The following is a 13,955-nucleotide window of genomic DNA, read 5'->3' as shown; positions in this document are numbered from 1 at the left end:
CTTCATGTAACAACAAGAAAATACTTGAAGTCTGGCATGTAGTTAAGAGAACTGGGAACAAACCAAATTTCATCCTCAGATAAACATACTTAACTACTATAGGTTTCAATCTAACCCACGCACAGTTTTACACATACTACAAACAGAAACAGAAGGTATCAGCAAAAGACTATTCTTACATTGTTTCAAATAATTTGCAACTATACAAGTTTAATTGTAATAAAAAAGGGAAGGAATATAACAGAACAGGTATGAAGAGAAATATTTTCCAAACTTTTATTTGTGCACATTCATCAGGTGAAAAAGGTAACTTTTACAGCTTCTTTGGTGCCCAATATTCAGCATACAAAAATGTAAAAGACTATTCACAAATAAAACACAAGCTCAAGCTAAAAAAAAAGGTCTTAAAAGTAGTGCACATCGTGACAGCTTTGCTTATGAATACACAGAAATTACTGCAAAAATAAATAGAATGTCTTTTTAAAAGCAGCAATTTCATATCTTGTAAACTTCCGTTTTTACAATACAGCACTGTTAAGAGTAAAATCCAAAAGAACTGAAGTCTATACTGTGGCCATGAGCAAGTAAAAGAGTCTGTATTCCTCTGCTATGGTTGGTCCAGTTTTCCTTTTTGCTTTTAGTCCAATGTGCAGCAGTCTTTGAAGGTGCTTGGTTAGGGAACCTAACCATCAAGTGGTGAATTACAAAATTTATTTCCTGCTTTCAAACACGAATGGATAAATCTGTTCCACAGCACTGGCAACAGCCTTTACGTTTGGCCCTGAGACACAGTTAAAAAAAAAAAAAAAAAGCAGTAGGAAGAGAAAACTCAGGAATCAGAAAGTAAAACAACAGTACCTTTAAAAAAATATTATTAGCAACCATGACTTCATACCATAGACAGTAAATTCTCCCCCATTTCCCCTAACTTAAAAGTTTTTCTCTGATCACTTTTCATATGAAAGCCTTTTCTTGTGAGTAAATCTGCAAGATGTTCTGTATTTGTCAATGGATAGATTATAATTAAATAATACAGTCATTTAATTTCATAACAATTTGGCTGATTTTCAATTTACTGGCTTAAACAGCCCAGAGAAGAGGCTGAGTGGCAGAGGTAAAATAAGTCCTTTTACTTATGTCAGTCTTCTAGGAATTTGTATTTCTTCAAGTCTAGTCACTTTTAGCTCTTCCTTTAAAAACCTACCAGCAAAAGCTACTGTTAAATAATGCTGGATTTAACTGAAGTACCTTTCAAGCAAGGTTATTTTAGATTTGAAAATTATAGACTACTGCTTTCTATCTTGGGTTTTGCAAATAGCTTCATCATTGATCTCAGGATGAAACTGGCAAGTCAGGGAATGGTTTTATTGTCTCAGGATGAAGCATATGAAGGTTATCTAACATGATCTATGAATATCCAGGCAAACAAAAGGAAAAGTGACCTAGCAATGCTTTCTGATGGTACCAGACCACTTCACCCAATGAAAAATTAAGACTGCAAATGAGTGAGCAATAACATGCTGGAAGATATTAATCCTGGATACAAGCTTGGTGATGCAGATAAGGGAGAAGAGCAATTTTTCACATGCTTTGATGAATAGAACTCAGGGTTTTTGTAACCCCACTTCAGACTTCAAAAGTTTCTTCCAAGTATAGAGAACTGTTCAAAATGACCCCCAAAACAATAACTTATTCTTAAGTTACTTAAGTAATTATTGTTTTACATGCTCAGTCAGAAGGCAAATGGACAAGAATAGGATGCTTCCTATATTTTCAAACTGGTCGCGTGAAGCACTCAGCTAAAACAAGTCTGGTGAAAGACACCTGTCTTCTGGGTAGATACTGCACCCTCCTTAAATTTGCCTGCTATTAGAAAAGAAAGTTCTCAGGAAAGGAGAAGCCTTCAAAAAGTGAGAGTATGAGTAGCCAAATAGTTCCAGCAAAAAAATGCTACTCTCTTTAAGGCTGAAGAGATGTGAAAACTAGATCATCATTCTAGAGCATATAATAGAAGGAAAAAACAAAACAACACAACCCCTCTAAACAACCCCACAATTTCTCAGTTTGGAATCAAAGAAACAATACTTCTTTCTATTACATGCTAGTGATTTTTATCATCTTTTATGAAAGTAACAAAATCTTTTTATACTTGTCCCATAAAAAGAACGCACCTTCCTGAGTTTTGCATAACATTTCTAATTATGTATCTCAAATAAAATTCTCTGAGTCAGAGGTATTAGAAGTACCCGTACTACAGAAACATAAATCTTTAAAAGAAACTTCATCTGAACACACTTGAGAAGGAGTGCACTAAGGCTGAAAAGTAATTTAAAACATGTTTAGAATAAGAAGTGTAAGACTCAGGACTTTTTTTTTCCTCTAGAAGAGAGGCAAAACAGAAGCCTACAAAATCAACAGAGGTGTGAGGTAATTTTTCAAACTCACTGCAACAACAAAACAAGAAGGATGCAAAAGTTCTTTGTTTACCATATTATCTTCATATTTGAAAGGAAAAGTCTGAAAACATGAAAGTGATATTGTAAGCGATGAAGTACTAAAAATCTTACAGAGAAAGTGAATCTCATCAGGAGGCTGACAAAGCATGCTGAGAGCTTTTAGTTACTGCAGTGATACTAAGTCTTCTTATTTATTTAAAATTTAGTTTCTAGTTTTGGCTAGACCAGTTGGCTAGACTGTTCCGAACATATACTGCAATCTTGAAATACTTTTTAGTCCTTCATTTTTAGATTACTGAATCTGATGGAAGTTTGTCTTTAGAAAACACTATTTCCAATATCTTGTGGGAAACATTCGGCATAAACATAGGCATTTATTAAGGAATTAAGATGTGAAAATAAAGACAAATCCTTACCCAGCTTCTGAACCAGTAGCTGAGCTCTAACAACTGCAAGACGTAACTCTACTAAAGTGATACATAATGATTTTTTTTGGTTCTGTAGCATTTTAACATGTATTTTCTGAAAAACCTGACTTCTTGTACCTGGACACCAGTGGTGGACATCCCACAAGCAAACAGAAAAGAGAATGAAAAATGAAAATGAAGAGAGAGGAAAAAAGTGGGATGGCTTCTCCAAGAGCCAGGACAATCATGTCTCTGATTACATGGGAAAAATCACTGATGCCTGTGATTCAGAGGTCATTCTCTTAGCTGAGCTTTAACTGAAGAGAGTACAAGTCTGAAGAACTGTAAATATTGGTCAGCTTCATTTATGACAAAATGAGTCATGAGTTTCCATAAATCTGCAGTTTGGAAATATGTATTTATGAAAGGGATGTTAATGCTAAATGCAGGGTAGTTAACATCTCTACAAATGGAAGAAAAAAGGAAGAAAATTCAAATATTTAAATAAGCAATAATTACCTGCATTCTTCAATGCTATCTTACTTTTGGTTTCAGTAAAAAAAACAGACTGTATACTTTCAGTCTAACTTATTTTTTGAACCTACCAATAATAACACTTTCTCTACAACTCTTCTGGCACTTTCATCAAAAAAAAACAAACAGGTGCTAGCACGGGGAAACTAAATCCTTTCAACATTATCTTTTGACTGTTTTAAACATCTTGCTTTCCCAAACCTACTGGCTCTAAAGTTAAATATTCCCAACAAGTTAAATATTTATTTTTTGACATTAAAATACCTGTAACTGTGATACTGCCTGTGGAAAAAATCTGTAAGGTAGCTCTGAGAGATTTTATTCTGTAACACACGGCAGGATGAAGTTCTGGTTCATAACTAGAAAACAAAATGAAAAGTAAAAAAGAGAGATCTAGAACTGAAAAATAAAAGGTTAAGAAGTATACCAGGACTAAAATTCTTTAAAATCCTACGTACCTCGCATGAGGTCTGTTATTCTTCGTAAATTCTGGCAATCTGATCTCAAAGGGCATGTTGCACACTGCTAAAACATTCACAACTTTAAAATCTGTGAAAATTACCTTTTTAAAAGAGAGAGAAGAAGAAGACATTAGAAATTTAATTTACAGCAAGTCAGATGCATGGGTTACAAAAAAAAAAAGACAAGGGTACTACTTAGAATATTTTGATGAGTCAAAATTAGAACCTTGAGACTCATACATTTCTAATAGGCATCTAAAGATTACTTAATAGACTCAGATAATTTACACTGTCCTTCTGTGGTGCAGTAACTGCTGAACTAGTTGTATCATGGTCACTAAAGCAGTATGGTTATAGTACAGTTTAAGGATGAGACACAGAAACAAATGAAACTGCTGTACTAAACATCTCCCCACTAAGAAACTAAATGTAACAGCTCACAGAACATCAAAGTAAGAAGAGAAAAGGCTTAAATATTGTTGTAACTTCTTCAATGCCTTGTTGCCCTACACCATTTGTATTAAAGCTGAGAATAAGAAAAAAGAAAAAAAACCCATCTGTTTTGCTTTAAATGTCTAGTGGCCAATAGAGCAAACTGTTTTTCTACTCTGTAACTTTCTGAAACCCAACTCAAACTATTTGAATAACTTTCAGTTATTCTTTACCACAGTCACTTTAGATGACAACAAATAGCCGACAGACAACTGCTATACAAAGAAACTGCTGCTGAGAGGTCAGTGTTGGCAGTGTCACTGAGGAAACTTTTGCTCATTTTCTGAGATTGCCTAAACTTTAAATGGCTGTTCTTCAATCCATACTTGTTAGAAACATAGTTAGCAAGACAGAAAGACAGCTGGAAAGATAGTTAGAAAGAAGCAACTTAGCCTTCAAATCAACTTAATCTTCAAAATATAAACTGCTCACTTTATGACAAAACTTGGTGTGTCCACCCTCACTGACTTAACATTCCATTCCAGCTGTAAAGGGCTGGGTCCAAAGTACACATTTGTGACAGTAGGAGTGTCACACTTTTCTGGGGTCTGATACAGCATTACCAGCATAGGCTGCCACCACTGCCTTTATGTACTATCATCAAAAGTAGTCTCTCCCTGAAAATGACAGCTACTGTCTATTTAATTGTCTGTCCCTAAACTGAACCTGTGTGTAAACAGCACAAGAGACTATCAGGAAGTTTCAGAGAACCAAATCATGTAATTTTAAGTGGTTCATGTTGCTGTTTTTCAACCCCTACTATAAAATGGAAGTGGTGCTCCTGACTGGCAATGTTAACCCAAACCCAGATAAAAGAGGTTTCCTGCCCTAAGTATTTTATTTGGCTTATTTCCAGCTGTGCAACATGACAGTGCAGGAGCACTTTTTTTCCCTTCCTCTTTAATTTAAGAGGCTCAAACTTACCCTTATTAAGATGGAAATGTATCTGCTATTCCATCAGAAATGAGTGAAAATTATGTTCAAATTATAGTGAAGTTTCAGCATTTTCCAAATAAATCTTTTGAGATATTGCAAATTTTATCTAAGACACATCTGTGGGTGGTTCATTTATTAAACAAATTTTGTTGTTCATAATCCAGTGAAGAAGCACTGCTCTGAGCTGCCAAACAAAACTCAAATCCACAAAACAAAACAGCTTCTCTTTAACCAGCATCTGGAAAATGTATTCAACACAAAAAGGGCATCTGAGTGAAAACACATTAACTGCTATATCATTATGCTCCCTCTCCTTTGTTTCTTTCTAAAAAAAAAGCTACCAGCATTGCTTGAGTCATGTAAGTCCCTTTTCATCAGAATTACCTGAAAACCCAGTTTCTGTAGACTACGAGCTAGCCGTCTGGCACCAAATTTAGCTTCTTCTTCACTATAAAAGAGAAAAAAAGGGGTCTAGCATCAACAGAAACAGAGTACATAGTTTTGAATATACACACCACAATAGCTACTCAGACTAAAAAATGAACCATTAAATAATGTAGCACATCAACCATGATCTCATGGACAGCCTTCACTTCATCCTACTGTAAGTATTACACTTTAACTAGATAGACATTCCAATAGAATGTGCTTGTCCAAGAATATCTTGGCACTTGGCTCCAGCTGAAGTGAGAGACATGTTTTAATCACACATGATTTTAAGTACCTTTAACAGATAAATAAGATTACAGGTAGTCTGGAGTTAACATCTTGAACAATCCTTTTTAATTTTGGAACAGAGACCATACACAGAAAGTATGTAAATTTACTATTTTACCTTATCCTTACTTTGAAATGCAGATATATCTTAAAGGAATTCAGCTCTTAAGAATTTAGTGAGTGTCAGATATATCTGAACTGAGAGTCTGCTTTTGCTTCTTTCCAGTCCCTCAACACTGTAGAACTTGATTAAATTCAGGTGGGGTTTTGTGGAAAATTAAGATATATCCTCAAGAAAGGTCATCCCTTCCCAAATCTCAGCTTCTAGCTAAACACACAGAATGCTTAAAGGCTTCTCAAATATCTTTAGGATTTTCTTAATAAGACAGTTTTCCCTGCTGCTCTCCCAAGAAGGCTAAACTGATGTTGTTTAAGATTTCAAGACTGTCTGAGCCAAATGCTTCACATAGAAAACCTCCTCCCAAATACGCAGCTTGACAAGGATCTACATTTGATCCAGTGTGAGACAATCTAAGCAGCAGCAAGTACCACCTCTTCTTCATTTACAATGTTGTATTTTAAAGTACACAAGGATATAGAGCTAGAGAAAGCATCTTCATGAACTCACCTTGTGGCTCCTGTGCAAATAACTTTTCCTGAGGACCAAATTGTGGCCGTAATCCTAGGTTTCCTAAGCTTCATTAAAACCTTCTAAAAAAGAAAAGTAGAAAAACTGGAAATTAGCAGTGATTCAACTTCATACTGGAAAAAAAATTACCTGTTACCCAAATCAACTAAAGTTCCACTAAAACTCCTGTAAGTTCTGAACTGCTCCGTCATCTCTTTCAGTAATTAAAACACTCTAGCTCCTAGAAGAGCAAAATCAGCATGAAATAGCCAATGATTCAGTGTACACAAAATAGATTAAATGAAGATATTTTTTACTGAATAAAAAGCTGAAAACAACAAGCACCATGCTGATTTTTTTTTATTACAGTGATTTGACATTGCAGACTCCTTATCAAGTATTTTCTTGACACAGCCATCAAATTTTGGGAGGCAAAACAGACCCTGAGGTGTAAGAGGCCTCATCACATACCTTGTACCCAATATTCACCTCATCAAGTGCTGTCTCCTGAGACAGCATTTCATCACTCCCATTACCATACAAGTAGTGTATTAGTGACTAAATACCTACAACAAGAGAAATAGAGAAAGAAAATTCTGCTTTTCTCTATCCACCATACACAGGTATTAGGCGGAAGAATGTTCAGCTTAAGGAACATTTCTAAAACCAGATAACTGAGGTATGCTGAATCTCTTACCCCAACATCACGCTTGTATATCACATTTGCTCCCTCTAAAGCAATCTTCCTCAAGTTTAAATGGCATCTTGTTCTAAAAACACACACTACATTTGTGATTAAAATGTCCAGTGCAACATCACTGTCCGCATCCATTGGGGTGATTTACAACTCAATTCTCCCACCAGCTCACCACGAAGATCACATCCTGAGAAGCAAAAATGATAAAATTAAACATACAATAAAAAATTGCCTATTAATGCCATTGTATACATTTGCCCCTTAAAAGAGACAAGAAGCAGAAATCATTACACTCTGACTCATTTAACAGTATGAGGGGAGGGGGAGGTCTGCATCCTTTGTGCTAGAAAATAGGAGGTAACTTGTTCAAAGCCATGTTGCCAGACTTAACAGAAATGAACACACATATATAACAGTATTTCAAACTGCCAGTTAAATATGTTACAATTCTTACTAAGTATATTAAGACACTGTAAAGATTACTGAAACTTCTTCCATAGCTCCAGTGGATAATCTTTCCTCAGCTCGTTTGAGGATGTCATTAGACACCTCAGGAAAATACACTTCTCTGACTGCTGAAGTTGATAATTCTGAACAGTTTGACATTTGTGTTGGAATGGATGAGCCTATGAATAACTCTGAACTAACACTGGTCACACAAACTGTAGTCTGTAGACAGCCTGCTACCACAGCTTTCCCATCTTCATCCAGCACTCCAGGCCTATCTCTCCCAGTAATAGCTTAAAGCAAACTACACAAAGTGCCCTGGTGGCAGCACCAGCCTGGGCTGACCCTCTGCACTGCCCACAGGAAGGCACTGTAATGGCAGAGTGAGATGGAATGTTTCTGAGGAAAAGCATGGGTAACTGGAGGCACGGGACGGCTGCCTGGTGCATGCAGTGCAAACCTAAGGCACCCAGGGCACATCCAGGCTGCCCGTGCACTTCAAAGGCACCCTCCTCACACACACACCTCCGCTGGGAAAGACAATCCTAACACCAGCTGCCGGGCTACCACTCATCCCAGCCCAAGAACGCCCCACATCTCTTCTGTAACCGTACAAAGCCAAGACAGCAGGCATCTCAAACAGATCTCAGATGAAGAAACGAGAGGGGACAAGAGCAAGATCATTGGAATACAGTGAAAAGGACTTACATAAACATTTTAGCAGTACTTCCTCCAAAATTAACAAAAAGGAAAGCAAAGAACAAAATCAAAGAAAAACTGTCACATAGGTGAAATGCTCCACATGGTCACTGCCATGGAAGAAGCATGACACTGCACCGAGAACAATAACATACCTAACAGACTACAATGCATTTATATCACTTCAAATGTTTTGGCTTTATGTTGTATATTGGAAATCTTCAAGATACACATTAATGTTATTATGAGTATTTTCATCTGCCTTCCTAAACATGATGCCATAGTCTGTAACCAAGAACACAAGGTGCATCTTTGACTACCACTCACTGACAATACAGAAGTAACAAACTCCATGGCAGGTGTGCCCAATGTACTGGGTCAGCTGCTGTGGTGGTTACTGCTTACACTCTGCAGCTTGTTCCCTGCTGAAAGAATTATTCTGTAATTGTTGGCTTGTCCAATATAAGAAAGGGCAAGATGAATGATAATACAGAAAAGAGATGAAGAAACAGCAAGAGGAAAACAGAAAAACCAAAGGTTACGTGTGGGGGTGGAGGGAATGCAGGCAAAGAAGAGAACAAACAGTAACTAATTAGTACTCCCAGATCCCTTTTTAAATCTTTTTTATTGAACCAAAAATTACATGAATCCTCAAAGTTAGAAATTCCTTATCCCATCTGGTTTTGATGGACTACTACAGATTGGGCAAGTAATTTATGGCACCAGATCCAAAGATAGCACATGTGCAGATTTTGAATGGCATGCAGGCAGGGCCAGCATGGAGCTGGAACCCATGGCATCTTCAGAGAGGCATTTTTTTTCCACCCTGGCCCCAGTTCCTGGCTCTTGCTGAGTTCATTTACTGGAATCCAGGAAAGATTGTCAACAAGATAGCTCCAATCAGCAGCATCTCCCAATTATGAGCGAGCATCTGCTGGCACACTCTGCCTCTACACTCTGAAAGAACATCAGCGTAATGCATAACACCGTTGAAAGGTGGCTAACATCTAGGCAAACCATAGTATTGTATGATAATGTCCCCATAAAATATGGCTTATCTTAAAAAGATCCAGGGAGAAAAGTCATGTGCTCACTCAGAACAAAGGAAAAAGTGGTTGAAAAGAGAGGAAAATTACAATTTAAAAGGAAAAGATCTATTATTAAGACAAAAAGGCTGCTGTGGAGCTGTCAGTAGGGATGTTTTCAGCAATTACAATGTATCTTGGTTAGAAGTACAAGCTATTTGCATAGATATTAAGAGGAGAAAAATTACACAGATTACAGCGGTGTGCCCCCATTTTAATTAGCAATGTTCTGAAAGCTGAAGACAACAGACACTAGGGGAGGGGCTTTTTATTTGAAAGTATATGTATCATGACAATTATTTTGAACACATCCATTTCTATTACGGATACAAATACAATGTTAAAACTCTTCCAAGGCATGGTTTGGAAAGATTGGGTAAACCAAAATGTTTCTAGGTTTGGATACTTGTGATCAAGCAGTAAGAAAGCCTTAACATACCACCATCTTTGACTTAAACATTCATTTTAATGTCTCACACCTTACTTACAACAAAGGAAAAAATAATCTACAGAGATGTCCTGTTACCTTTCTTCCGGAAGCCTTAAATAACTTCAAATTCAGAAGAACTGTGAGAACAAAAGCAACTTAAACTTTCTTAAAAATACATGGACTACATAAAAAATAAATCTGAAGAACATGTTTACAAAAAAGGTCTAGCAATGTCCAAGAAAGAAAGATGTTGCTCTTATTTACACATATCTCCAGCAAGCATGACCAGCTGGAACATTCTGATCCTCCTCTTTCCCAGCTGTCTCTTGTATTCTCTGCTATTCATACACAGCACCGTAGCACTGACTGGTATTTCCCAAAACCTGAATTTCTGTATTTCCATGTCTTTTCTGTAAAACAGGGAAAATAGTGCTCCTTGCATATAAGCCTATTTATATTCCATACTTATGGAGTTACACTTGCAGAACAGAGAGGTTGAGTAGAAACCAAACATCTGGTTCTTTCCAGTTCTGGATTTGCAAATGCTTAAGTTGATTTTATTGAGCCCAGCTTAGGTTTTGTTGATTAATTTTGCCCTTTGAAGGTTCACTCATGTGAACTGTAAAATTTTGGCGGTCTAAATCTCATTTCTAAAATGATGTTTTGCCAGCTAATGCTAATTTAATAACAGGTTAAATTTGAAAATAATTTGTTGTCACGTACAGCACTTCTTTTAAATTGTGTACTTCACTTGACTTTCTTTAACACAAGAAACTATCTAACTAAGTTGTTTTGCATCAGCATAATACAATCTATACAGAGGAAACATGTTTAAATACATCTCTGCAGACGTTTGCATTATTTTGTTTTATCAGGGAAGTTTTAGAAAACTGTTCTTTCTTTTCAACATAGATTTCAGGGATACATCTGGAATATTACCTTAAAAGAAAAAAAGAAAAGGGGAGGGGGGAAGGAAAAAATGTAGATAGATTACATGATAATTAACACAAAAATAAACAACAACAAAAGCTAAGGCAAGGATACTTGACACTGTAATGTATCCTGCACTGAAACTAGAGAAACTCCACAGAATAAGAAATACTTTGAAGGGAGGAGTGAACATTCAAGTTCTTAAAGCATTACCTCTACATTTACTGTTAGAATCATAGACGTACTATTTTAGATACTCTATAAACACACGTGAAGACAAAACACCCTGCACGGAAATCTTACAATCTTAAAAAAGCCAGCACTCTGCTTTCAGAAAGTTCCAAACCAGCCACAGTACCATCATCAAAGAAAAAGGAAAGGCACTTGGGATGGGATATATAAACAAAGTATTATTTTAAGCTCGTGACTACCTTTGATCCAATAAACTAGGAGCTATAAAGGTAGATGGGGGATATCTAACAATGGTTATGTTAATGTCAGAACAGTTTAATAAACACCTCTTTCACCAGCAGTCTAAGTATAAGCAACTTTTACTGGTTATTTTTAACTTTCTCCAAAGCAGTTCACAAACTGACCAACTCCACAAACAATTCCAACAGCCCACCTGAAGGAATATCTATCGGTCACTACTGCGTCAGCTGACGTTTGTCAAATGCCTGAAAGGCGTCTTTGAAGAAGTTAACACGAACCTCTACAGGACGTTTCCATATGAGAATGGAGAATAAATAAAGCTTGTCAGGCATGGGGAGAGATGATAACATCCTTCCACTGAAGATGTACTTTTAAAGATTTGTGTTCAGCCCCTCAGGAAACAGGTCCCTATGAAACCCTGGAGGTGACAGACCTCTGAAATTTGCTTGAATCCTTAAACACAGTGTGGTCACAGTGATGAATGAAACCAAGAGCAACATAGCTACTACTGTCTGTGCAGAACATCCTCTGCTCCAAACAGCTTTCTTAATTCCAGCCACTGAGCTAGTAGGGCACGCACTGCAACTTTGTTGCAATGGCAAGTTAAACTGTGCCTAAAGCAAAAGGACATCCTGAAGCTACTATTCTCACCTTTCAGGATTTGCAGAGTCATGACTATTTATATTTTAGGGGAGAAAATTTTCAAATACGTGCAAAGCCAGTATCAAAGCAGGGATTTGTTCACTTAGATCCATGCACAGAGTGATAATACCAGCTATATCATAAGCAAGTAAGACTTCAATCTTGCTCTTGGATATTGCATCTCCATGGGGTCGTCCAACACAAATCCATTTGCAAGAATAAAACCAAACAGCATATAGGGCAAGACAAGAAAGCATATTTTAAATAATTCATAACGTGCCATTTTCCTCAAATCTTTCTCTCATCAAAACGTGTATTCAAAGCAAGATACACTTGAACTCAAGGTTGTGCCATCTTTCCCTGAGAATACCCAGGAGTGCTTGAATTCCAAGTCTTTATAATACATGGAAAAACATCGTAAGCATGACAAAAGTCTGAACTAACAAGTTTGGTGGCCATTCCAAAACGACGAAACGTTGTAAGAAAAGTAAAAATGCTTGGTTGTAACCAAATATTTAAAGGCAACAGATAAGCCTTTCACCCACTCTCAGTCAAACATTTTTACCATTTGCACGTCCCAGCTGAGGAAGCGGGAGTACCCTTTTCTATTCCCGCTGCTGCGAATCTCACTCAAAGCCCTATATGCACCAGCGTCACAACGCTCTGGTCAACAACTATTTCTTGTCCCCCTTCAACCCCGGCCCGAAACTTCTGCGGCCAGCACGGCACAAACAAAGCGCAGGCAGCAAGGCGGCCTGACCACGCCGAGCTCCGCCGCTCGGCAGCGGCGGCTTGTGCGGGCATCGGCCGCCGCAGGGCACGGGGCCGCCACAAAGCCCTCGGGGCCGGGCGCGGGCCGGCGGGGAACGGGCCGTTCCCCCGCAGGATGCCCTGCCCCTTCCTCCCCCTCCCTGCCCGGCCACGCACAGCCTCTCGCCCCGGGCGCGATCGGCACCGCGGCGGGAGGCAGCGGCCGGGCCGCGGCGAGGCGGGGGAGGCCCCGCGCCGCCCCTCTCACCTCGGCCGGGCAGGGCGGCGGCGGAGGGGGCGGGACGCGCGGGCTCAACGGCGGCGGCGGCTCCTGCCGGGCCCGCGGACCCGAGACGGCGGCGAGGGGGAGGAGGAGCCGGAGTGCGGCCCGGCGGCGGGCGGCGGCCGTTACCGTGCGGGCGGGCGGCCGGGCGGCGGTCGGGGCAGGGCGGGGCAGGGCGCAGCGCGGTGCCGGTCGGTGGGTGCCGGTCGCCCGGCGGCGTTCCGGGTGCTGGGCCGACTCCCCGCGACAATAAACATCCCCCAGCGCCGCGGGCATAGACGCGGCGCGGCTAGAGCGGCCGCCGGAAGTCACGGCGGCGGGAGGGAGGGAGGAGGAGGGGAGCGAGGGGGCCGCGCTTGCAGCGCTTCCGCTGTCGTCCGCCGCCCCCGGAGCCGCGGTACGCCCCGGGACGGGCCCGCCGCGCGCCGCTCCGCACGGAACCACAGCGCCGGCACGGCGGAGGGAGCACAGTGGGGCGTCTGGTCCGACCTCCCTGCTCGAGCAGGCTCGTCCCACAGCACATGGCACGGGATTGTGTCCAGACGGTTTTTGAGTATCTCCTGTGAGAGACACTGCATACCCTCTCTGGACAATCTGTTCCAGTGCGTGGTTACCCCCACAGTAAAGACGTTCTTCTTCATGTTCAGCTGGAATTTCCGGAGCATCGGTTTCTGTCCGTTGCCTCTTGTCCTAAAGCCTGTAAAACTGATAACAGGCTTCAGCTGGACCACGTCCAAGGAAGCGCATTTGCCAGCGAAGCCGCTGGAGAGCCGATGCGATTTTCAGCTCCGGCGTTGTGAACACTCGTGGCTCGTCCCCGGCGTTTCTGAGGGGCGCTGGCCTTGGCACCTCTTTAGCTTGCTGCAGCCCCCTTGGCCTCTGCCTGGGCGCTCCACACGCACTCTCGGACTGAACCGAGTGGTCAGCGC

The 13,955-nt window shown here is 40.1% G+C and overlaps 1 protein-coding gene across 3 annotated transcripts; it reads right to left on the bottom strand.

The window, feature by feature from the left end:
* Window positions 1-252: 252 nt before the first annotated feature.
* TBPL1 (TATA-box binding protein like 1) lies at window positions 253-13,295 on the bottom strand. 3 transcript variants are annotated; one of them, XM_063390052.1, is made up of 7 exons: window positions 13,156-13,295; window positions 7,329-7,515; window positions 6,632-6,714; window positions 5,671-5,734; window positions 3,856-3,959; window positions 3,662-3,756; window positions 253-781 (listed from the first exon to the last, which is right to left on the bottom strand). In XM_063390052.1, exons 2-7 carry the CDS (start codon window positions 7,461-7,463, stop codon window positions 711-713), a joined length of 552 nt encoding a protein of 183 aa, XP_063246122.1. In that variant the 5' UTR covers window positions 7,464-7,515; window positions 13,156-13,295; the 3' UTR covers window positions 253-710. The 3 variants fall into 3 exon arrangements, with proteins under 3 accessions (XP_063246122.1, XP_063246123.1, XP_063246125.1); XM_063390053.1 differs by lacking the exon at window positions 13,156-13,295 and adding an exon at window positions 13,012-13,150; XM_063390055.1 differs by lacking the exon at window positions 13,156-13,295 and adding an exon at window positions 12,559-12,920.
* Between the last annotated feature and the right edge of the window lie 660 nt (window positions 13,296-13,955).

Source organism: Prinia subflava, chromosome 2 (genome assembly GCF_021018805.1).
Source record: "Prinia subflava isolate CZ2003 ecotype Zambia chromosome 2, Cam_Psub_1.2, whole genome shotgun sequence".
Classification (NCBI taxonomy): domain Eukaryota; kingdom Metazoa; phylum Chordata; class Aves; order Passeriformes; family Cisticolidae; genus Prinia; species Prinia subflava.
Note: the sequence above shows the minus strand (reverse complement) of the source record. Positions and strands in the feature narration are given on the sequence as shown.

What these genes read in the sequence shown, in the direction of transcription:
- TBPL1 (XM_063390052.1), bottom strand. Translation starts at nt 7,463, where the DNA reads ATGGATGCGGACAGTGATGTTGCACTGGACATTTTAATCACAAATGTA. An exon ending in TATACAAGCGTGATGTTGGG is followed by an intron (nt 6,715 to 7,328) that starts GTAAGAGATTCA and finishes TTTCTTTTTTAG; the next exon opens with AAGGTTTTAATGAAGCTTAG. An exon ending in ATTTGCACAGGAGCCACAAG is followed by an intron (nt 5,735 to 6,631) that starts GTGAGTTCATGA and finishes TCTCTTTTATAG; the next exon opens with TGAAGAAGAAGCTAAATTTG.